This window comes from Lithobates pipiens, unplaced genomic scaffold, assembly GCF_037356315.1.
Source record: "Lithobates pipiens isolate NorthernLeopardFrog02 unplaced genomic scaffold, aLitPip1_a1.2 Scaffold_16, whole genome shotgun sequence".
In the NCBI taxonomy this organism is placed as follows: domain Eukaryota; kingdom Metazoa; phylum Chordata; class Amphibia; order Anura; family Ranidae; genus Lithobates; species Lithobates pipiens.
The window spans coordinates 596,509,031-596,534,233 of NW_027507748.1; the positions used below are offsets into that span (position 1 = coordinate 596,509,031).

Genomic DNA, 25,203 nt, shown 5'->3' on the forward strand with positions numbered 1-25,203 from the left:
TTTTTCAACTAATTATGTTAATTACCAACAGGTCAGTGACATGATTGAGTATAAGCTTACATTCACATTGGGCCGATTTGACATGTTGAATCGCCAAATCAAAACAGCCTATTGCTGGCAATGGCACTGTCAGAATCGGTGTGACGCCGACTTTGCAGCGCTGCACTGATTCCCAAAAGTAGTTCCTGCGCTACTTTTGGCCACTAAGTAAGGGGGTGATTTCAATAGACATCTGTGTATGAACCCGCACAGATGTCTGCCAAATTGCCCCGAACTCACACTGAAATGCTGCTTTGAAACCCAATCTTAGTGTGAACCTGAACTAAAAAGAGCATCTTTTGAGAGTCATAGGGGTTCATTTACTATAAGTGGAGAGTGCATAATCTGGTGCAACTGTGCGTGGTAGCCAATCAGCTTCTTAGTACAGCTTGTTCAATTAAGCTTTTTTTTTGTTTTTTTTGTCAGAATAAAGTTTATTGAGCATATTGAAAAAGTAAAACAGTACTATATCAAAGGATATAACATTGACATGACTATATTGATACATAAAATGTGACAGATAAGGGGTCCAGATACCGTGAGCTACTGGAGTTCATGAACAACAGGGCTGAGTGTACCCCAATGGGGGGCCAATAGCCAGCCCCATATTAGTGTAACATAAGTGTAGGAGAGCTCCAATATAGGAGGGCATACAGACATTGGGAATAGTAAGAAGAATGTTAAGCATGTATGAGAGAACAAACACCGCACTGTGGAAGCGAATCACTCCGCATCATTACAGCTGGAGGGGTCTTTCAGCCACCTGTCCCATATTTTCTTGTATTTGGTCGGGCAATTTCTATGTGAGTAAAATATTTTTTTGTAGGGGAGAGTGGCATTTACTGCCCTGATCCATTGTTGGATAGTAGGGGGCGAAGCCTTGATCCAGGACCGTACTATTTGCATTTTGGCCAGGAACATTGATTCCTGCAAGAAAATATTCTGATATTTTTCTTCTTCAGAGGTAGAAAAAAGGCACAGTAAACATTGACAAGGGCATAGAGTCAGGGGGAAACCCATGTGATCATGAAGGAACTTGACCACCTGTGACCATTAGTCTTGGAGGGAAGGGCAGGACCATAAAAGGTGGTAGAAGTTTCCATCGGGGTCTCCGTATTTGGGGCAGGCAGGGCATTGGTTCGGTTTATATTTAGAGAGGCTAATGAATTAGTGTAAGCTAGGACCCGTGAAGGATGTAAATGTGAGTGAGGTGGTCTGACAATTTAGGGAATACAACTTTACAGGAGGCTAGTACCTTGTCCCAGTCTTCGTCCTCCATAACCCCCACCACCGTCTCCCACCTGTTTTTTAGTTGGTATGCCGGAGCAGTAAAAGATAGTAGAAGGTGGGTTTTAAAATGAGATAAATTTCTGGGGATCCTGACCCATGACCAGATCCACCAAGTATAAAGAATCAAGGCTAGTGTCATAAACTAGAAGTGACCAGAACTGTGTGACTGCGACAGAGTGAACCAGACATAAATTGGTGAAAGCAAGTTTATTAAAGTAAATGCATCTAAATGTGAATACACCACCAATACAAACTGAGTGAACAAACCAAACAACCCAACAGTGAAGATAAACAAACAAACCCGCATATATAGCAAAAGGGAGTACCAGAATCGTAGTCAAGCCAGGCCAGGGTCATAAATAGGAGGTCAGCAGATGGGGGGGACAAGGAGAAAGAGATCAGGTTGCAGGATAAAGTTCCAGGGATGCAGGAATGGATAGTATCAGGTACAACAGGTTCAGGATCGGTATCAGGTATACAGGCTGCAGGTCAGGGCACAAGGACAACACCAGGGCAAGGTGTGTGTGCACTTGCCGGGTATTTATACAATGGCTGCTATCAGTCATGTGACGCCGCCTGACTGCAGAAGGTAATACCTGCTCCACACTGCCAGGATCCCTCCGCTGGTGGACGCCGGTACTGCGGACCAAAGATTACATAATTCCAACAGGGAAAAGCTCTTCTGACAGCTCCAAACTGCCAGGAGACACCTGCTGGTGGATCTCAGTAGTGCACGCCAAATGATCAATATTACCAGCGGAGGGAACCTTTCCTGACAGTACCCCCCTCGAAGGAGCGACCTCCGGACACTCCAACTAGCTGTTGCTGGGGAAAGTCCATTGCGTCAAGCTGGGCCACGAGCAAAGTCACATCAGGTTGGGTAATAAGTACGTCAAGCTGGATAGCAGGCACAGGAACCTCAAGCTGAGTAGCAGGCACATCGGACTGGGCAACAGGCACATTAAGCTGGGCAACCAGCATGGGCTCATCAAGCGGGGCAGCTGGCACATCAAGGGGAGCAGCAGGCAAATCAAGCTGGGCAGCAGACATGGGCACATCAGGTTGGGAAACAGGCACTTCAGACTGCTATCAGTCATGTGACGCCTGAGTGCAGACGGTAATACCTGCTCCACACTGCCAGGATCCCTCCGCTGGTGGACGCCAGTACTGCGGACCAAAGATTACATAATTCCAGCAGGGAAAAGCTCTTCTGACAGCTCCAAACTGCCAGGAGACACCTGCTGGTGGATCTCAGTACTGCACGCCAAATGATCAATATTACCAGCGGAGGGATCCTTTCCTAACAGCTAGGGACCGAATCACAGAATTGGGAGTTAAGAGCGTGTTGGAGGTAGCAAAAACCATATGATTGGGCAGATCGAAGCCATCTTTAAGGGCATGAAAAGACATAATTGTGCCATTAACTATGTCCTGTGAGAGGATTATAACCCCCTGAACAATCCACAATTTATAATCTGGGACGGTCTGCAATTCAGGTAAGTGCGGGTTGTCCCATAGTGGGGTGTGGGTATGAAATATAGGGGCCTTAGTTATGGTCATGGTGAATCGCTAGATTTTACAGTGGTGGAATATCATGACTCCTGTTACCCATATGAGATGATTCACGAGTGCCACAAAATAAAACTTGAAAGGGGTGGGCAACCTGAGTGGAGATGAAGGAGCAGACCAGGGGGGTGAACCTATCCCTGTCTGCCTGATTGTAGTAGAAAAAGTGGGATAGGTGAGAAGCAATATAATACAGAGCTAGATCCGGTAGGGCAGTGCCACCCAGGTGGAGAGGGCATTTCAGAGTTGTCCATGACAGTTTGTGGCAGGAGGGGCCTCATATAAATGTATTGAGGATAGATTCCATGGATTTAAAATACGCATGGGGATGTAGAGGGGGGCATGCCAGAAAAGACAAAGCAGCTTGGGAAGAAGAATCATCTTCAAGTTGATTCGTCCCATAATTCCGAGGGGGGAGTCGGGACCAGATCTGAGTTTTGTTTTTTAGGAGATCATATAGGGGTTCTAGATTCAGTAATCTGCAGGGGTTCCGGAGACTTGTACACCTTGTACCTAATCCTACTTGCTCTGACCAAGGGGGAGTGCAGCATGTTCCACTGAGGGGATGGCTATATCCAATGGGAGTATCTGAGATTTAGACCAATTAATCTGCAATCCGGAGTAAGCCCCGAATTGCTTGATGAGCTGCAGAATCGCTTGGAGTGAAGGACCAGCATCCTCCAACTATAGTAGCATGTCATCCGCATAGAGACTGAGGACCTCGGTCACTCGACCCATGCAGAGACCTTTGATGTCTGGGTGTGCCCTAATAGCAATGGCAAGGGGCTCAACTGCTAGGGCATATAGTAATGAGGATATAGGGCATCGGCCTGGTGTATCACCAGCTTGGAGGAGGCTTTATGTCTGTTAATGCACATAGGGTAATGCGGGTGTATATTTTTATTTTTTCATCAAAAAAAGGTTTTATTGAACTAAATACATCATACAATTAGATGAGAGCACAAAAGTTACAATGTCAACCACGTGTATGTTACATGCTTACACGAAACGTAGACAAAACAGACGCAATCAGAAGCATCAATGTTACCAAGCAAAACAAGCAGAATGTTCCCCAGTGGGTGCAGTATAATTATAAATGTGGACAACTTCATATTACAACATATTGGCTTCCTGCCACCGTTTCGAGGGCCTTCAGCCACCTCTCCCATATTTTATCAAATTTAGAGGAACACACCCTGTGGGAATAGACAATCTTCTTGTATCGCAACGTGTTGTTCACTTGCACTATCCTTTGGGAGAGATAAGGTGGTTTGGGTCTCATCCATGTCCTTGCTATAACCTTCCTAACCGAGAAAAGACTCTCATGTAGGAATGTTCTAGTAAATTTGTTCAATTCTGGTTCTGGAAAAATTCCCAACAGGCAAGCCTTAGGCTGTACTGTAGAACTGTGAGATCAGTTTTCTAGGGTCAGGGCATTTTATTGCCTCCATTAAGGGATTGTTGGCTAGGGGTGTGCTGTTGGCTGGGAACTGGGCACGGTACACATGACGCAGTTGCAAGTATCTAAAGTACATTCGGCTCAGTTAGTCAAACTCTGCCTTCAACTTGTGAAAAGATTTGAATGTTCCATCAGTAACTATATGAGAAAGATAAAATATGCCTTTGGAACCTCCATGTGTTGCAATCTGGAATTGAATTAAATTCAGGCAAAGCAGTGTTGTGCCACAGAGGAGTGAATTCCTGAAATGTTGGTATATTGAGTCTAGTGAAGGCTATTTCCCATACTTTTTTTATAGTGGTGTAGCAAAGACTTCCTTTCACCCTCTCCACCCATTCCCTCCGTTTTACGCAAAACTGCAGTGAGGGGATCTTTGGTGGATTGTATGGAGACATAGGAATCTCTCCCTATCGACCTTGTCTATATGAAAGAGTTGGGAAAGTTGAGCTGCCACTTAGTATAAGTTAAAATCAGGAAAAGCTGTTCCTGCAAGGTCCGTAGGAGTTTTAAGTCTATGCCAAGGCAGTTTATGTCTATTTTTACCCCAGACAAAGGGCTTTAGAATGGCCTCCATCAGTCTGCAATGCCTCAGTATTAAATATACCGTTGAGTGCCATAGTATGTAGAAGATTTTTGGTAACAGGTCCATTTTTATAAGATTTATCCGTCCCATAACTCCCAAGGGGAGACGGGCCCAGGTTTTGAGTTTTCTCCTTAAGTATTGCATAAAGTGGAGTGACATTCAAAGCTATATAGTCATTTGGGTCTCTAGTGGTCTGTATGCCAAGGTATTTTATACTGTCAACTCATGTAAAGGAAGTTCAGCTCTATCCCTAGGGGGTGGGTAGCTATCAAATGGAAGTATTTGGGATTTGTCCCAGTTAATGCAGAGTCCAGAACAAGTTCCAAAATGCTCTATCAAGGACAAGACTGTAGGAAGGGAGGTCTCAGAGTTATCCAGATACAGTAGCGTGTCATCTGCATAAGTACTGTTTCGGTCACCTCTCCCTTGCTTAGACCCACTATAGTGGGATGTGAGCGTATAGCCATTACCAGTGGCTCCGCTGCCAGGGCGTAGAGCAGTGGCAACATGGGACAGCCCTATCTCATACCCCTAGTCAGGGGAAAGTGTTCAGACGGCCATCCATTAGCGATCACCTTTGCCACCGGGGCTTGATACAATAGCTGCACCCATTTGATAAACCTGGGGCCTATTCCAAATTTACCCAAGCAGGTCCAGAGCTACTCCCATTCAACCAAGTCGAATGCTGGCTGTGTCCAAGGCAACTATAATCCTGGACCCAGAGTTGTGATGCAGCGATTGCATGTTCATAAAGAGCCTTCTAAGGTTGAAGGACGTATTCCTGCCTGGCATGAAGCCTGCCTGATCACAATGTATAAGGGATAGTATGACCTTGTTGAGGCGGTTTGCGAGTACTTTTGCCAGAATCTTAACGTCTACCTGGAGCAAGCAGATAGGCCGATATGACTCTGACAGATGCTGGTCCTTACCTGGCTTTGGAATTAATACTATGGTGGCCTCTCGTAGAGATTGGGAGCTCTGATGTCTTGAATATAGTGTTGTACAGTGATAATAGCTTAGGGATTAGTAAATCTGCATAAGTAGAGTAATATTCCACTGGTAGGCCATCCGAGCCTGGAGCTTTAGACCTAGGGAACTGCGCCAGGGCTGTAGTGATCTCATCCACAGTAAGCGGCGCCTCAACTCCTCGGCCTGCTCTTCCATTAACTGAGGGAAAGACAGGTCGGTGAGAAACGAGTCCATAAGAGCTGTGTCACCCGGGTGGTGTACAGTGTAGCCTGGAAGTCTCTAAATTGTGCTGTTACCCTCCTAGGCTCTGTCTCTAGGTTTCCATCAGCGGAGCGCAGGGAGACCACTACCGGAAGGACGATCCTCACAATGTACCAAGTACGCTAGGAGTTTTCCCGCCCTCTCCCCATGCTCAAATTAGTTTTGTTTATGGAAAAACATTTTGCATTTGGATTTCTCGTAATGCAGTAGGTCGACCACCCTAGATCTTAGTTTAATACCAGCGGCTTTTTCTAAGGTGGGGTTTCTGAGGTATTCTGCCTCAGCTGTACTCAGGTTGTCTGTCGCCTTGTCCAGAGCCAGCGTGGAGGTTCTCTTAATCTGATTAATATGCATGGTAATAGTCATGCGAGCATGTAGTTTAAACGCCTCCCAGACGGACTGGTGTGGCAGTGCCCTCATTTAGAGTCAAATATTGTTTCCAGTCTATGACCATGTCATCATCCTGGAGCAAAGTCAACCAGAAGGGGTTCAGTCGCCATGTAGTAGGTGGCTTTTCATGAGATAAGGAGATTATAGCCCAATAGGGGCAGTGGTCAGATAATGATCTAGGGGAGAATCCCGCTCTAATCAGTCTCGGCTGGAGGGACCTGGAGATAAGGATTAAATCTATACATGACATAGAGTGGTGGGTAGGTGAGAAGCATGAATAAGCCCTTGTCGTGGGATTTCTAATCCTCCAAGTATCCACCAGGCCGAAGCCTAAGAGCATCCTGGCAAATAGTCTGGCGGGTAGGCGGCAGAGAGGACGGGATCAAGGACATTATTAAAGTCTCCCGCCCAGATTGCCAGGGTGGAAGGCCAGGAAGGTCAAATCCTGCAGTCAATATGGTGGAATTCAATGGTGGGTGTATATAGAAGGCTAACAGCAGAAACACATCCCCATATATCTTTACTTTGAAGAGTATGTATCTACCCTCTGGGTCGATCACCGAGTCCTGGAGCTCGAAATGCCTGTATTTTGAAATAAGTACTGACACACCCCTAGATTGAGTAGTATATACTGAGTGGTAAGCCCAGCCTACCCATGGATGTCTAAACGCTCTAAACATTGAGTTCTCAGCATGAGTCTCCACCAAGATTGTCACTTCTGCCCACTCTTTTTTAAGCAATGAAAAAATAGCAGACCGCTTAAGCGGATCCCTAATGCCTCAGATGTTCCACATTATAAATTTCAAGGAGGCCATATTGGTTGGTGGTAAATAAAGTGTAAAGCTCCAGGACTCAGCATCCCCGCAGATTGCGCATATCTTTTAAAAGCATGTACATACATTCTAGCTAGATTGTCATTACAATACGCATGTAGTCTCGCATCACAACATCTGCACTCGTCTTCAAACATAATTAGGCTTACATCCCCCCTCCCTGCCCTGCACAAACCCAAACTTGTGCGGGCCTGTACCCTTAACTGCCAACATGGCATGAACAGTGTCCAACCTGTTAAAAAAAGGATAGGAGTTAAAATTATTAGCATGTGCATTTCTAGTGTAAAGGTAGTTTGTACAGTGTCATGTACGTAGAGTCAGTACAGCTTGGTGCTAGATTCTGTTATTCCATTCAGGTTGAAAAGGTATTAACAAAAAAAAAGTGGGGCGAAACTTTGCTGCATAATGGTGCATTTTGAAGGACTTTTGCTCACGTTACTTAGTGGGCTCTCTAGGAAAGTGTCTTTCTCCGCCGGCCTAGGCGTTTGCTGACAATTATTGCTGGAATGGTAAGAGAAATGTCTCAGTTCTGAGGGTGCTAGGCACAACCTATGCTAGTATGCATATATCCAGAGGTAACAAAACAGATCTAGTGCCAATTGTATTTGTTGTTAATCAACCTTGCATATAGAGAATATGCTTCCATACTTGATCCTTATACACGAAAACAGCAAGTAGCATTAAGCTTCGGAGATATCCAGTTAAAATATTATCAGTAGGGTGGTGAGGGAAGTATAACAAGTGCGGCTAGCATAAACAGTAAAAAACTCAAGATAATGGTGTGGGGGTACTTATCTGTGCACCTTCCGCTGTTCAATCCATGCCGGGGCAGTCTCAGAATCCTCAAAAAAGTATACTCTGTCTTCCCCTTACACACACAGTCGAGCAGGAAATAGCATGTCATATTTGACATTTTTTATGCGAAGGCGCCTTTTAACTTCAGTAAAAGATTTCTGTCTGTGTTGAACCTCCACTGAAAAATCTGGGAATATGGCAATCATTTTGTTTCCATTGGGAATATTCCCCTTCTTTCTACTGAGGCACAAAATGGCATCTCTGTCCCTGAAGTTGAGAAACTTTGCAATGAGGGTGCGGGGGGGGGGGGGGCAGGAGGGGGGGGGGGGGGTTCTGCCGGACATACGAGGTGTGCTCGTTCAATAACAAACGTGGGGGAGAAGGCCTCTCTTCCATATGTGTCACACAACAGCTTTTCAAGAAATGTAGGGGGGGTCTCTCCCTAGTTACAGGATCTGCTGCCAGATCCTGCAAGGTGTCCTCTAACACTTGCAGGATCTGGCGGCAGAGGAGGCTCTATATTCCCTTCTTTATACCTTGTCACACTGAACATATGAGATCAATACAGCGTGAGAGAGAACGGAAGGACCGCTCAAGGACCCCCCCAGGCTTTCACTGCATACCCAATAAGGGACGCGCAGCAACACCACAGCGTGAAAGAGTGTTCACCCCTTCCTCCTTTTCCACATGCTGTTTACCTTACAGCAGTAAGGTAATAACCTAGCACAGCCACGAGTGTCAATTGACACTGAAGAGTGTATTTCCACACAAAAGTCACATTGTCACCTGGAAAGCATTATAACTACACCCAGTGTCTTTGGAAACACTGCCACATTTGCACTACTTACAGCCGTGGACAGCTTTAAATTTCCACGTCCCGTTTTGGGTTATTTTTTATTTTGCACATTGCATATGTTGCAAAGTTCTGCTAGATATTTACTTGCTTGCACTTGTCTGCGTTTTTTGCACATTTATTTTATGGCACTAACTAGTTTTTATACACTGTTTATTTACCTACAATTACTGTCTATGATATATAATTCACATACATGTTTTTTATATATACATTTTTTATATATGTTTTTATATACTCTGTAAAAGTTTTTTACTTTAGATAGTATTTGATCCAGACCCCTGGATACCTAACGTTGTTTATATTTTAAAGTATCTGACAGTGAAATTTGCTTTTAGGAGCACAACACCACTAATTTATTCCATTCAAGCAGATTAGATATAGAACATATGCAGTATTCTCAGCTATTATTTTACTTGCTGATATCCCATTTTTAGTTAAATTGTATATACCAAATCATAGGTTGGGTAGCGACCTTTACACCGATCGCATGCATGGCATGGGTATAAATATGGCTTATTTGTTTATATATATCTTAGGGAGTTTAACACCTGTAAGTTAATTTCTTTGTTCAACCCTTAGGGGGCCATCGTTTCCCAAACAGTATATTCATTCTTTATTCTCTCTGGAAGAGAACGGTATTAAAGTCACCTTTCCTGCTGGTTAACTTGAGTGCAAGTATACCCTTGACTCGTAGGGCTTTAGTTTGTCCTTTATGGTATTTTAATGAAATGTTGGCCTATCAGTGATTATTCATCCTTTGTTGGACAGGTGTTCGTCAATGCAGACTTTAAGGGGGTGTTTCGTTTTGCCAACATATTTGTGGCAGGGGCACTCCAGCATATACAGGATAAACTGCTTTATCTTGTATGTCTTCCGCGTCATTAAAAGTGTCTGTTCTATCTACCAATTTGCAGATGTGACACCTCCCACAAGGTTGCGGAAGATCGATTAGCCAGTTGCGCGACATTGTTCTAGTGAATACCAATCTTACCAGTTCGTCAAAGGTTTTTTGCCCTCTTTGCTACCAGATGGGGTCTTGGGCCTACAATATTCGCCAATTGTGAGCGAGTTAGCAGATGCCAATGTTTCATAAGAGCAGCAGTCTGTTTTCTGTATGTCCTCGTCATCAATTTACCTATTTTAATCCTAATCTGAAGGTCCAGGAAGGGAATTTGATGGAGATCACAGTTCAAAGTTAACCGTATGTTTCTGTTTATATTAAGCTCCCCAACAAACTGTTCAAGAGTTTTGGGGCTTCCCTTCCAGAGAAGAAACACGTTGCCTATGTACCTCAGCCATAGTAAGGCATGGCCGAGGTACATTTCGGAAACAATATACCACCTCCTCTTTCGACCAGCCCAGGTAAAGGCACGCGTATGCTGGTGCCCATGGCGCACCCATGGAAGTGCCTCGGATTTGTTTATAGCTGGTTTCCTTAAACTGAAAGCAATTTTTTGTAAGGGCAAAGTTCCAAAATCAATTATTTTTGGGCTGCCATAGTTGGAAAATTGGAGTCTAAAAAGTGTGCTATTGAAGCTAGGCCCCATATATGGGGTATCGAAGTATATAGAGATTCTACGTCTATACTGGCAAAATCACATCTTAATGGAACTGAGAGATCCAATGGAATTGCACTTGAAATGCAAGTGTTGCGTTTGTGATGCGATTTTTGATGTGTTTTGCATTTTGCGTTTTTTCATTTTCTGTTTAAAATGCTGTATATAGCTGGTTGCTAAGGAGAGGAGGCGGGATGCCGGTCGCCGCATCCTTAACAACCGATGAGTCATCAGCTGTCAGAAGGGTTTCCCCACTGATAGCTGAGTGTAAAAAAAAAAAAGAAAATTGCATAAAAACTGGCATGGGTAAATCCCCGGGTCCATGCCGGGCCCTTTTGGATCTAGTATGGATTTGGAGGGGACCCCCATGCCAATTTTTTATTTTATTTTAGATGGACTGGGGCCCCCCCAAAATCCATACCACACCCTTATCCTAGCATGCCGCCCGGCAGGCCAGGAAAAGGAGGCCCCCCTCCTGAACCATACCATGTCGCATGCCCTCAACATGGGGGAATGGGTGCTTTGGGGGGTCTCCCCCTGCCCCAAAGCACCCTGCCTCCTTGTTAATGGGAACAAGGGCCTCTTCCTGACAACCCTGGCTGGTGGTTGTCAGGGTCTGCTGGCTGGGAGCTTATCGGAATCTTGAAGACCCCTTTAACAAGGGGGCTCCCAGATTCCCCCTCATGTGAATGGATATCGGGTACATCGTACACCTACCCATTCACCCCAAAAAGCAGTGAAATGTAAAAAAAAAGTGGGGGCATGGCCATACGTCAATTTGTCACCCGGAGAGCCCACCCCCTGTTAGGTCACAAAGGCTGGGCTCTCCAGGTGATGTCAACGGACGCCCGCCGCACCCCCCCCCCCCCCCCCCCCCATATAAGCGATGCCACATGGCGGACAACAACACAATGGAGGAAGACGGCCACAGAGCGTTGTTGTTTTTTTTGCTTTTTTTTTTAATGAGTAACCGGCGGCAAGGGGGAAGACGGCACTGAGAGAAGACGGCTGATGATTGATGAACATAATTAAGAGCTGACACATGGCACATGATTATTATAACTACTTCTTAATAAACAGTGCAAGGTACAATAGAATAGATAAATGCACAATGGGTATAAAATGTAAGGATCAGACTGTTTTGACGCATAGTAACTACGCGTTTCGTGGCTCATGCCCACTCATCGGGAGTATGTTGCCAAAATTCTCTGTGAATACAAGTAATAAGTAAAAGATGTGTAAGGGTAAAAATCCCTATATGGGTAACAAAAAGTAATATAACAGAGGCCAGAAGTCTTATACGAACATGTACGCTCAGAATAAAAATTTAGCCTACAAGATGTATGTGAGGGTTGCCAATGACAAAGCCTGACCCGGGGCTAAGGCAGGGACATCCCACCCGGACTAGGGGAACAGCAAAGGAACCGGCCAGGGGGAAGCAGTTATCCATGTATGGAAAGAAGAGACGCGCATCTGGTCTGAAAAAACTGTAAAAAAAAATATGTGATTGAGTATGGGTAGGTATAACGAACAGTGTGTAAATGTCTGACAAATGTGCTCCAACTGACAAAGGACAGTCTTGCAGATAAGGGTGACAAAGAAAGAAAAAAGAAAGATGAAGACTGGACATCCTAGGAAGAGATAGTAAAGTGAACGTGAAAATAAAATAAAATTGAGTCACAAAGTCAAAAGATCAAAACTGTGTATAAAAATATGTGTAAAAAACACGACTTGCCCAAATAAAAAAATATACTGTTTTGACTGCGTGTGGAAACTGGATGGACGTGTCTGGTGAAAAATTCAGTGACAAGTATGCTGGCCAGGTCTGGCTAAATACCCCGGAGATCGCAGCAAGACCCCACCAGGAGGTACAGAGACAAGTGTGCTGGCCAGGTCTGGTAAACTTTATAATACATTTTCTATTATTGGAATTTTATTTCATGATATGCCACACTTAAAGTCCCATGACCAGAATTGTTTGTATGTATACATTGGGGATGCAGGCATGTTATGGTTGTGCTATCAGATCAGGCTCTTCTTATGTCTTTAAATTTAATAATGTTTCACAGTACATAATATCATCAAATGATTCAGAGAATCTGGAGTAATCTGTGCACAAGGGACAAAGCTGAAATGCAATATTGGATGCGTCACAACTTTTTTGGAATTTAGATTGTATTACTTTGTCTGTCATGCCTTTTAATGCTTTAAAGATGGTAAAGGGGATAGTAAGGAAAACCATACTATATGCTTTCTTTTCCTTTATTGCTGCTGTATTGAAGATCAATTGCAATGAGTGTTACTTACCAAATTTTTGCACACAAAAATGAGCTCAAAGCTGGAGAACTCCTATGTAGAATATTAGCATAAACTGCAGATATTTAAAGGAAAATGGATTTAAGCCTCTTAAGGGGTTACTTTTCCATCATCATCATGGGTAGCACATGTGGTTGGTGGTCATTTCATTTAATTAGCTATTTAAGGGCTTTTATTTTTATTTTTCCCTTATTCATAGAAGCCATCCCCATACCATCAGATCAGCCTATCACAAAACTGAGCAATTTACAAGACGTTGTTATTCCAACCATGGAACTGAAGGTACGAGAATATGTCTGTGAAAAGGACACACAACTTTTTTCTTTTTTTATCATGTATTAATATAGCAGCAACATGTTAAAAAATTATGTTTGTATCAAATTGTTTATTATTCTTTTGTCTCCTTTGGTATCCAAAACTGTTGAATCCATTTAATTCAAACATGGACAGGTATTGTTCTATGATGTTAGTATGGGCTGTTGGCGCTACCTCTATTAAGTTTGATTAGGCTGCTCAGAAAATGAATCTCTATCTAATGCCCCCAGCTTTTAGACAAGACCTTGAATTGATAAATGACACCAATGCATAAACCGTTCCGTGTCCCCTATATACATATACTAATAGTGCGCACCATAAATATGTGTGCAGTACCCCTGCGGGGTAATTGAAAAAGGAAGCCCTAGAACAGAAGTCATAGGAAATACACCACAAATTTAAAGAAAAATGAGTAATAAGCGAATAGTGAAGTGCATCTATATATGTGCACAGTGTTTCCTATTCAGAGTGTAGGGCCCAGAGATATTCCCCCCACACACAGTCCTACTCGTCTGTATGCGCAGGCTGTAACTCAGGCCCTAATCATGTGATAATACCCTAGATAAAACTCAAATATACAATCTTTGCAGACTAGTAAAGTGCTTCTACGAATTATAAATCTATGTGAGGTGTTCCAGTGCAAAAAATATAAAATTATAAAGTGCAAAAATAAAAAATTACAAGAGTACAAAAAACAGCACTAATACCCGTAATATTAATACTCGTGCATAGCGACCCTACGGCTCCCAATAGGTTGAGTTAGATCAGTGCGAAAAAACTAGCATCCAACATGAAAATTACAAGACAGGTATCGGAATATATAAGCTGAAAGTTATAAATACATTAATCATCAGCCATCAAATTTGTGAATCCAATGCAGACATTAGAAAATTTCATCAGAAATGTGAAAATTATATATATATATATATATATATATACAAAACGTGAAGAGAAAAAGTACATAAAAATAGGCATAAAGATACTGTAAAAAATATATAAAAAATAATAAAAATGAAGATTATATTGAGTATAGAGGTAGTCCACAATAGTTCTGCTAGTATCTTATAATGTCCAACAGCATACAGGATCCCAGCTCAAAAGAAGAAAAAAGGTGACTTTCGTGATCATATATATATTTGTGGTGACTTCCGTGCTCGTTCCCCCTTTTAGGTCCCCACTCACCAGATCCACATACCCCCAAGGGGGTTATAAGCGTGTATATTCTCCACCACTATGCGCCTTTAAGGATTCCACCTGCTGGCTGTGTCCTCTACACTCTGCCAATGCTTCTTGTTCCTCACACGGTGATGTACAGAAACACGATCTGTGGCGGGTGCGATAGTTCCTCATAGGGGGAAAAAAACAACTCTCATGGTGTAGTATGTCAGTCACCAGAAAAAAAAATTAGAAAAAAATTTTTTGGAGAACTTTTTACAACATTTTCCCCCCCAAAATTTTTTTAAGGGACTTAAGTGGTACTAGAAACCAACTTCATTAGGTGCACAAAAGGATCTTTGGAGGTCACAAACAAGGGATCTTAAGCCACTTATTTTATTAGAAAAATCCCATATAAAAATGTTATATAAAAATCAATCAAAAAAACAATCAAATCAATCATCATTCAGAGGTAAAAAAGGTTAAAATTAAAAAGCATTAAGGCATCACAAGCTATGGGAGACAATGTGCATATGCCCAACAGGAAAAAACTAATATTATAAACCTGCTGGGTAAAAAGCTAGAGGAAGGGCCAATATTACCAGAACACTAGTGTCCCCTAAGATGGATATAAGGGCTGCAGTATCTAGGTGCCGATGGAGACTAGCCTCCCTAGTCTCCAGATGTGTTGTCCCTAGGGGACTGCCTTTCAAGTGAAAAAAATACAAGTAAAAATAATGGCTGAAAATAAAAAATGAATAGAGTTCAGGTGCAGAGCGCCTTAGCGCTAAATATGAGACCATATATCCGGCTGTATTCAAACCAAATCTCACGGGCGAGCGGTGTGCGTTCCAGCTGCGCTCCACGGGTCACACTACCCGGAAGTGACGTAGTGTGTGTGGTTACGCTGTACGCGTTTCGTCATAGATGTCTTCAGCAGCGGTATTGTTTTACTATTATATATTTAAGACTAAAGCTTATGAAATAATTACAGTAATTACAAGTACTTGAAAGTCATTCCATGCAGAAATCTGTTATGTAACCAAAAGCTTTAAAATCTAATTTTCAATTTGCATTGGCAGTCTGAAGTCCTTCCTTACCTGGGGATCAAAGTAAAAAGAAACAAATGCTCATGCGCTCAAAGGATTGCCGTAGAGTAAATTCAAGAAGAGGAAAATCTTCACAAGTCACGCCACTGCATCGGCTGTGCTGCCACTCTCAACAGGCCAGGGGGAACCCAGGCGTAACTAAAAGAAAACAAGGGCACACCAGCCTTGCGCATTACCTTTGCAACACTATAATTTATTTAAAGTGAAATAATATACTCACAAATGAGTGATGAATTAAAACGGATAATACAAAGTCCATCATTGGCCTCATCCAGCAGGATCTGCTGGCCAGTAGAAAAAAGTACAAAGTAGGCTGACGTGTTTCAAGGGTGACCCCTCTTCCTTGTAGCTGGATTTGGACTGTAGGTAGATGATTTTAAGGTGATTGAGATCATATGGATTTGGTCATATGGTCCAGGCCCCTCCCTCAAATGGGAGGGTCAATGATTGATTTGAAAAAAAAAAAATGTTATTTTGCCATTGGGGATAAATGCCACCAGAATCATATTCATACATTTCAATCTATCTCCCTATTAACAAGTATATATCCTGATGCCCATACATAAAATAGAACGTACAAAAGATTGTAGTATATTGTTCACGATGAGACAGAACCAGTTTGAAAACCACAGATATGTTTCTTATTGCTCTAGATCTCTAAAGAGTAACTAAACAGCATGCATAAGTATGTAGATAGGCTGAGGCGTATTGGAGCCACAAATGGGAACGATTACAATAGGAGCCCAGAATGGAGAGACTAGGGGAACTGAAGGCATTTATAGCTCACACCATCAGTGTGTCAGGCCGTTGGCACGCACGCCAGCCGAATTCCAGGCAGAATATTGCACTGTGCATGTCAGACACTGGCCTGTGACCCGCAAACGTCACTTCTGGTTGCGCAGGGCAATGTAATGTCTGGCAGTCTCACTAGGGAGCCCAGAAACGTAATTTCCAATGATGTAAATTACATCCAGTGGCGCACAGGGAGCAAACGAAAACTGGGATAGTGACACCCGTAGGTGGCACATCAAACTATACTGCAATCTTTTGTTCTTTCTATCTTATGTATGGGCATCAGGATGTATACATGTTTATAGGAGGATAGATTGGAAATGTACGCACATGATTCTGGTGGCATTTATCCCCAATGGTGAATTAACTATATGTTTTTGTTTTTTTAAATTGATCATTGGCCCTCCCATTTGAGGGAGGGGGCTGGACTACATGACCAAATCCATTTGATCTCAGTCACCTTAAAACCATCTACCTACAGTCCAAATCCAGCTCTGAGGAAGAGGGGTCACCCTTGAAACGCGTCTGGCTACTTTGGAATTTTTTCCCAACCAAGTCTCCTGGCCAGCAGATCCTGCTGGATGAGGCTAATGATGGACTTTGTATTATCCGTTTTAATTCATCACTCGTTTGCAAGTATATTATTTCACTTTCAATAAATTATAGTGTTGCAAAGGTAATGTGCAAGGCTTGTGTGCCCTCTGTCCTTGTTTTCTTTTAGTTACTTGGCAATCAACCTGGCTTCTTCCTTCTAGAATCTGTATCCATGTATTACCCTCCTTTATTAAGAAAAACTCTCCAAAATCTTAGAGAGGTGGTCTTGGCCACCTGCATGGTTTTGGGAGGTTTCATACTAGGATGCTAGATATTTTGAGATCTGACCTCCTCTTTCCTTACTAAAGAAAAGGTTTAAATTATTTAGGCTGATAAACTACAGTTAATACACAGATGCTATGTACCCCTTAATACCGAAGCTAGCTGGATCTCGCAAAATAGTTTGTGGCACTATTAGCTCAGTTAATAACTTTTCATTCTCAAAATCCCCCACCTGAACTAAAATTGAATCACAATCAGTCTGTCACAAAAGTATTGAGCACTTAAAGTGGCTCCCGTCCAAGAGGGACAGAGCAATATTGTCTGTATATGCCCATTCCTTTTGTTCTTCCTCGGCCTTGGACACTGTCTTTTTTGTTTTTGCTCAGTCCTCCCAACCCATTGGCTCCTATCCTTTGTAACCCCACTATCACCCAGTGCCTTCAATCCACAATCTTTGCATGGTAGACTGAAAAGGTTATATGAGAATAGCTTACATGTGCAACAATCAGAGAATACTATCAAAACCATTCCTGCAAGAAAAATTGAATATGCCTAACTCAGACCTTTTTATATATATATATATATATATATATATAATATATATAATCAGTTGGCTCATTTCCTGAAATCATTAGGTTCTGAGATTGACTTGACTACAATGATGTCATATACTAATGTTGGCTTCTAAATCAATGTCCTATAGGGAAAAATAGGAACAGAGCCTGCGGGAGGAGGTGGAATTTGCATAATGATGTTAAAGCGGGAGTCCACCGGGACTCCGCGTTTTTTTTTTTTTTTTTTTTTAAAGCCAGCAGCTACACATACTGCAGCTGCTGACTTTTAAAATAGTGACACTTACCTGTCCAGCGTGCCCGCGATGTCGGCACCCGAAGCCGATCGCTAGGTTGTCTGTCGGGTCCTGCCGCCGCCATCTTGGGTATGGGAATCAGGAAATGGAGCCTTTCGGCTTCATTTCCCAGTTCCCTACTGCGCATGCGCGAGCCGCGCGGCGCAATCCGGATGGTCTCCGCTGCCTCTGGGAACTGTGTGTTTCCCAGCAGGCAGCGGGGCACTTGAGCAAAGGGGCGGGCAGTTGCGGAAAGGGGCGTAATCTACGCCCCTTTCCGCAGACAGCTATCCCGGAAGTGGGTGCAGTTACCTGGATTATCCAGGTAACTGCACCCCCCTCCCCCCTGAAAGGTGCCAATTGTGGCGCCGGGGGGGGGGGATTCCGATGAGCGGAGGTCCATTTTAGGGTGGACCTCCGCTTTAATTGTCCACTAGAGCATAAGTTCGGGCTGAACTTTGGTTGTTCGGATGTTCTGCGAACACCGAACAATATGTGGTGTTCAGGAGAAATTTGAAAGCCGCCAGAACACCGTTAAAGTCTATGGGACATTAACATGAAAACTCAAGTGTTAATTTTAAAGGCTTATATGCAAGTTATTAACATAAAAAGTGTCTGGGGACCTGGGTCCTGCCCCAGGGGACATGTATCAATGCAAAAAAAAGTTTTTAAAAAGGACGGTTTTCTGGGAGCAGTGATTTTAATAATGCTTAAAGTGAAATATTTCTTCACGTTTCATACCTAGGGGGTGTCTATAGTATGCATGTAAAGTGGCGCATTTGTCCCGTTTTTTGGAACAATCCCTGCACAAAATGACATTTCTAAAGGAAAAAAGTCATTTAATAGTACTCATGGCTATAATGAATTGTCTATTGGAGAAATCAAAAGTGCTAATTTTAAAGGCTTATATGCATGGTATTGTCATAAAAGTGTTTGGGGACCTGGGCCCTGCCCCAGGGGACATGTATCAATGCAAAAGAAAGTTTTAAAAACTGCCATTTTTTCGGGAGCAGTGATTATAATAATGCTTAAAGTGAAATATTCCTTTAAATTTCGTACCTGGGGGGGTGTCTATAGTATGCCTGTACAGTAGTGCATTTTTCCTGTGTTTAGAACAGTCCCTGCACAAAAAGACATTCCTAAGGCTACTTTCAGACTGGGGCGGACAGGCATCGGCGCGGTATAGTGGCGCTATATTTAGCGCTGATTTACCGTCGTTTTAGCCGCGCTATTCGGCTGCTAGCGGGGCGTTTTTAACCCCCGAAAAACCTGAAGGGTTCGGTATGGATTTTGAGGGGAACCACTGCGCGATTTAAAAAAAAAATTGGCACAGGGTTCCCCTCAATATCCATACCAGACCTGAAGGGCCTGGTATGGAATTTGGGGGGACCCCACGCAATTTGTTTTTTTTTCATTTTGGTTTGGGGTTCCGCTTAATATAAATACCAGACCCAAAGGGCCTGGTAATGGTCGGTGGTGGGGTGGGGGGGGGGGAGATCCCAATGCCATTTAAAAAAAAAAATATTATCTGTATTGCTGAGACCGACAATTCATTATAGCCGCGAGTACTTTTAAATTACTTTTTTGACTTTTATTGTTTCACTTTAAGCATTATTAAAATCACTGCTCCAGAAAAAATAGACATTTTTAAAACTTTTTTTTGCATTGATACATGTCCCCTGGGGCAGGACCCAGGTCCCTAAACCCTTTTTATGACAATACCATGCATATAAGCCTTTAGAATTAGCACTTTTGATTTCTCCCATAGACTATTCATTATAGCTGCGAGTACTTTTAAATGACTTTTTTTTCCTTTAGAAATGTAATTTTGTGCAGTGACTGTTCTAACCACAGGAACAATGCGCCACATTACAGGCATAGTATAGACACCCCCCAGGTACAAAATTTAAAAGGAATATTTCACTTTAAGCATTATTAAAATCATGCATTGATACATGTCCCCTGGGGCAGGACCCGGATACCCAAACACTTTTTATAAAAATAACTTGCATATAAGCCTTTAAAATGAGCACTTTTGATTATTCATGTTCTTGTCCCATAGACTTTAATGGTGTTTGTGTGTGCTGCTGTATTTTTTGCCTATTTGGAACCGGGGGGGGGGGGGGGGGTGTTCGGCCCATCTCTACTGATAAACAGGTTTAGTAGGGAGATGCCCAGAAACTCCACAAGGCTAATCTGTCATTTTTATAGCAACTAAAACACCACCACCAGGTCATGAAAGACACTGTCCATGCCTTTTGAATTAGTAAAAGCTAAACTCTCATAGAAAATGGTTAATGAATAATTATCTGTGGTTCAGAATTAAAGGATGTGTTTGGGACCCATTGATAAAATACCTTTCAAGGGCATAGAAGGGCTAGTAGGCTGTCAACTTCTTCCCTAATCCCTGGTTACCCTATAATCCCATACCCTTCCTTTTCTTTAATCCTACCCAGACCAAAAGGGGGCAAGTAAGAGTAGGTCATTGCTCGTGTTTACATGCACTTATAATAAATGAGGCTATGTAGTGCATTTTTAGGGCTGAAAAAATATATGTGTAAGTTGTCCACAAGTCTAAGCTGAATTATGACCATTATGTTTTTTTTTTTAAGGCTTTATATAGACATGAGGTTGGAGCTAGTAAAAATGCGCAGTTGAGCTGTGTTTTTGCCACACGCCAACCAAACTCCCTTAAGCTGCATTAGGCAGTGGACAGGAGTGCCCATGGATCGGACTTCAGAGTAAAGGGTGATTTTAGATATATATCTAAATCTACCTTGAGTGTCAAAACAGATAAACAATGTTTTTTTTTATATTTGCCCAACATACTCTAATTCTCTGTGCTTGGATACATGCAGTGTTCTACAAGCAATCTATATGCCGTCAGAGGCACAGAGGACCTGTTGTGTTTTGTCGCACATCATTACATTTCGATGCTTGCAATATAGTTTTCATGTCCAATGTTATAACTGGTGTGAACTGGTAAAATGACAGGTTTTTTTTTCCTGAGCATCTTCCCTTCATATATGCAGGTTGATCCCAGCGGGAAGTATGAGAACTTGGTGACAATTCAATCATTCAAGCCTGAGTTCCGCCTGGCTGGAGGTCTAAATCTGCCGAAAATAATAGACTGTGTGGGCTCAGACGGGAGAGAGAGAAGACAGCTTGTCAAGGTAGTGATGATAGTGCTTATTTTATGACCTGACCTTTATTCTACTTCTGGAAATGTATCTCATTGGGTGTCCTGTCTGTGTAGTTTAACCAAAGAATTTTTTGGATTGGCTTTCTAACATACAAATGCAGTGTATGGGTGTGTGTGTGTGTGTATGCGTGTATGTATGTGTGTGTGTATATGTATGTATGTATATATATATATATATATATATATATATATATATATATATATATATATACCCACAATTTATAGGCAACATTAATAGCAGGAAAATTAACTTTCAATAGGTAAATGTCCTAGGAAAGTGAACTTACAAGAGATACTCTATGGGACCTATACCACCGATACTATAGACTGATCTTTGTCTCCCTCCTTTGGAATCTTTGAATCTTTGTGTCAAGACATTTACTCCATCTCCATAATCAGTTTCTTGTTTTGTAAACTGATTAACTATTCTAATCTAAATATGTAATGATCAGGGTGTTTTTATTGCACGGCTGCTCATTGGAAGTAACAAGTACAGTGGTTAAAATTTGTTGAAAACTAAGTGTTAGTTTATTCACACCTTAGATCTCTGTTGCTAAGTTAACTTGACCTGGCTCTAAAAATACCCAGTTTATTAGCAATACTAACGTGTCAACGCTTTACGGTGCATACAAGTGTATGTGTTCCTCTTCACTTGAATCCGTGTGTCTTTTTGGAGCCCTTTGGGTGTTACAGTTTAGAGTTCAGCTTTGCAGTATTCATGCGCTGTGCTTTCTGCAATATGTGCATGCGCAAGCGCCGTATCCCTCAAAAAGCAACAAGTGGGCTTCAGATACCCACTTTCAAGATGAGAGCTGGCTCACAGGGAAGACCAAAGTATGTTTTTTAATAAAAAAAAAAAGTGCTAAAACATACATTTAAAAAAAAAAAACAGCTGGAACTCCGCTTTCCTTCATAGTTGTGACGGAACCGTTCAGCACCCAGCTCGTTTGCTTCTGTCAAGATATAGCTTCCTCCAGTCTTGAGCCCGGAATCAGATATAGCTAACCATCCAAGACTAGCCAAAAATAGTTTAGATGCAAGCTGGAATAGGCAAAAAGGATGGTCAGCACTCGGGATGACATCCAAAATAGTATTTCTTTATTAACCGCTTAAGCCCCGTACCATTTTGCTGGCCAAAGACCAGAGCACATTTTGTGTCGCTTTAACTAACAATTGCATGGTCGTGCGACGTGGCTCCCAAACAAAATTGATGTCCGTTTTTTTGCTTACAAATGGAGCTTTCTTTTGGTGGTATTTGATCACCTGCGGTTTTTATTTTTTGCGCTATAAGCAAAAAAAGAGCGACAATTTTGAAAAAATGCATTATTTTTTACATTTTGCTATAATAAATATCCCCCAAAATTAAACGTGTTTTCCTCAGTTTAGGCTGATACGTAACCTACATATTTTTGGTAAAAATTGTAACAAGCATTTATTGATTGGTTTGTGCAAAAGTTATAGCGTTTACAAAATGGGGAATAGTTTTATGGCATTTTTATTAATAATTTTTTTTTTTTTTTTACTAGTAATGGTGGCGATCTGCGATTTTTTTATAGTGACTGCGACATTATGGCGGACACATCAGACATTTTTCAAATTTTTGGGACCATTGTCATTTATACAGCAATCAGTCCTATACAAATGCACTGATTCCTGTGTAAATGACACTGGCAGGGAAGGGGTTAACCACTAGGGGGCAGTGTACGGGTTAAGTATGTCCTGAGGAGTGATTTTAACTGAGGGGCATGGCTGTGTGTGAAACGTCACTTATCTCTGCTCCCAATCACAAGGAGCAGAGATCAGTGGCACTGTCACTAGGCAGAACGGGGAGATGCTTGTTTATATTAGCATCTCCGTGAGACGATCGCGGGTATCCCCGTGGACATCGGGTCCACAGGACCTGCGACCCAACTCATGGAGCTTGCCGCGCACGCCCACAGGCCGCCTCTTAGGGCAGCATACAGGTACATTAGTTTGTCTGTACGAGACCTTCTGCCACAGTATATCTGCGTGAGGCAGTCAGCAAGCTGTTAAGTACATGTACAAAGCTGTAAAACAGCCTACGCGTTTCGAACGTTAGTCCTTAGTAATGACTAAGTACTAACATACGAAAGGCATAAGGTTTTATGTAGGAAGGTTGCAGCACCTATACACTTGTTTTCCTTCAATGCAAACTGGAACTCTTTATTGAGAAATCACACAGAATTTATATAGCATATAAGTCCTGGCAGGACCTGATCACATTATGCAATACAAACCGTAAGCAGGAATATAATTAACATAGCTAAGGAACAGCCAACATAAATGTAATGCTAATTAAACAACTTGCCTTGATTAGTCAGGGGATGACCAGACCATCTGGCAACAAGTCTAGAACAAAGTACATTAAACATTATCATAAGTATAAATACAGTGATGAACAGACATAAACAATAGGTGATTCAATTAATAATGGGGAATGCAACCTAGGAGAGTTACATAATGGAGAAATTATACAATGAGAGACAGACACTTAACACATAACTCCTTAAACAGATTATATCAGGAAATCCTGGACAGGATGCTTTGAGCTGATATTAATATCTGCTCTAAGTATCACAATCTAAAGCATTAATTGCTGGATTTGAGCATAGAGACCCTAAATATGTTTGAGTCATCCAGTTCCCAGAGTCTGGGTGTTTTGGAGAGACATGGGCTTGAATCATAAACAAAACCACTCCAAGTGTCCCCCAGCCACACACCACCCAAAGAGTAGTGTTCCCTTAAAAGCCAGGGCCCAAAGTCACTAGACAACAGGCCACCCTGGAGTCCTCTCCAAAAGCCCTTGTCCCAAAGACCAGTTGCAGAAAAATAAGAGCTAAATTATTTAAAAAAATGTAAAGGGTAATGATTTATGCATAGCTTACTAGCAGCCAGGGAACAACAACTCCCAGCATGCGCTGACACCTCCACATAGACGGTCTTCCCTTGTCTGTCCATTTAACTTTTCCTTAGCTAAGAAGTAACATCACATTTTTCTAAAAAATGGCACAGTAAACCTGATATATGGTACAGTATATGATGAAAGAAAATATAATCTGTAACGTGTCAGCAACAGCAGCCAGTGCCAGACCTGCAATCTCCCTGTACTTGTTTGACATTTACATTCTGCTGACACTGAACTTTTATCTCTTCTCAGTAGCATTAGCTGTAGCGTTACTTAGCATTTGAGTTTTTTGTTTTAGCAAAACTATACTCCCACAAAAGGTTAAAGCATAGCCGCGTTTTTCAACTTTTTTTAAGGGTTAGAGCATTTTTAACTAGTTCCCGACCATGTCACATAGAAGAACCGTGGCACAATGGCTCTCCTGGGTGAAATCCCATATGGGTACGTTCTACCTTTTTTCGGCCACCAGAGGCACACACGCCGCCAAGTCACGCCTGCTGCACAGCGGGAGACCCGATGCGCATGGCTGGTGGGCATGATAGCCGGCGGCCACGCGCGATCGCGTGCACGAGCACCAGCACGGGGATTTGTGTGTAAACACACAAATCTCTCTGCTGTCAGAGAGGAGCCATATCGTTTGTTCCTACTAAGTAGGAAAAGCGATAGGTCTCCTCTCGTAGTCAATCCTATCCCCATACAGTTAGAACACACTGAGGGAACACAAAATGAACTCCTTGATCGCCCCCTAGTGTTAACCCCTTCACTACCAGTGACATTTACACAGTAATCAGTGCGTTTTTATTGCACTGATCACTGTATAAATGCCAGTGGTCCCAAAAAAGTGTCAAAAGTCTCTGATCTGTCTGTTGCAATGTCGCAAAAAATTGCAGATCACCGTCATTACTAGTAAAAAAAAAAAAAAAATGCCAAAAATCTTTGCCATAGTTTGCGGACGCTAAAACTTTTGTGCAAACCAACAATATACGCTTATTACGGGTTTTTTTTTGTTTGTTTTTTTACCAAAAATGTGTAGAAGAATATATATTGGCCTAAACTGAAGAAATGTGTTTTTTTTTTTTATTGGGGAGATATTTATTATAGCAAAAAGTAAAAAACATTTTTTTTTCT

The 25,203-nt window shown here is 42.2% G+C and overlaps 1 protein-coding gene across 1 annotated transcript in view; it reads left to right on the forward strand.

Moving 5' to 3' along the window:
- The window catches only part of ATM (ATM serine/threonine kinase), a 299,675-nt gene that overhangs the window by 244,216 nt on the left and 30,256 nt on the right, over positions 1 to 25,203 (forward strand). The window contains exons 54-55 of the mRNA XM_077483959.1: positions 13,113 to 13,195; positions 20,980 to 21,120. Of these exons, the coding sequence (XP_077340085.1) occupies positions 13,113 to 13,195; positions 20,980 to 21,120 (224 nt within the window). The remainder of the gene's footprint in view (positions 1 to 13,112; positions 13,196 to 20,979; positions 21,121 to 25,203) is intronic.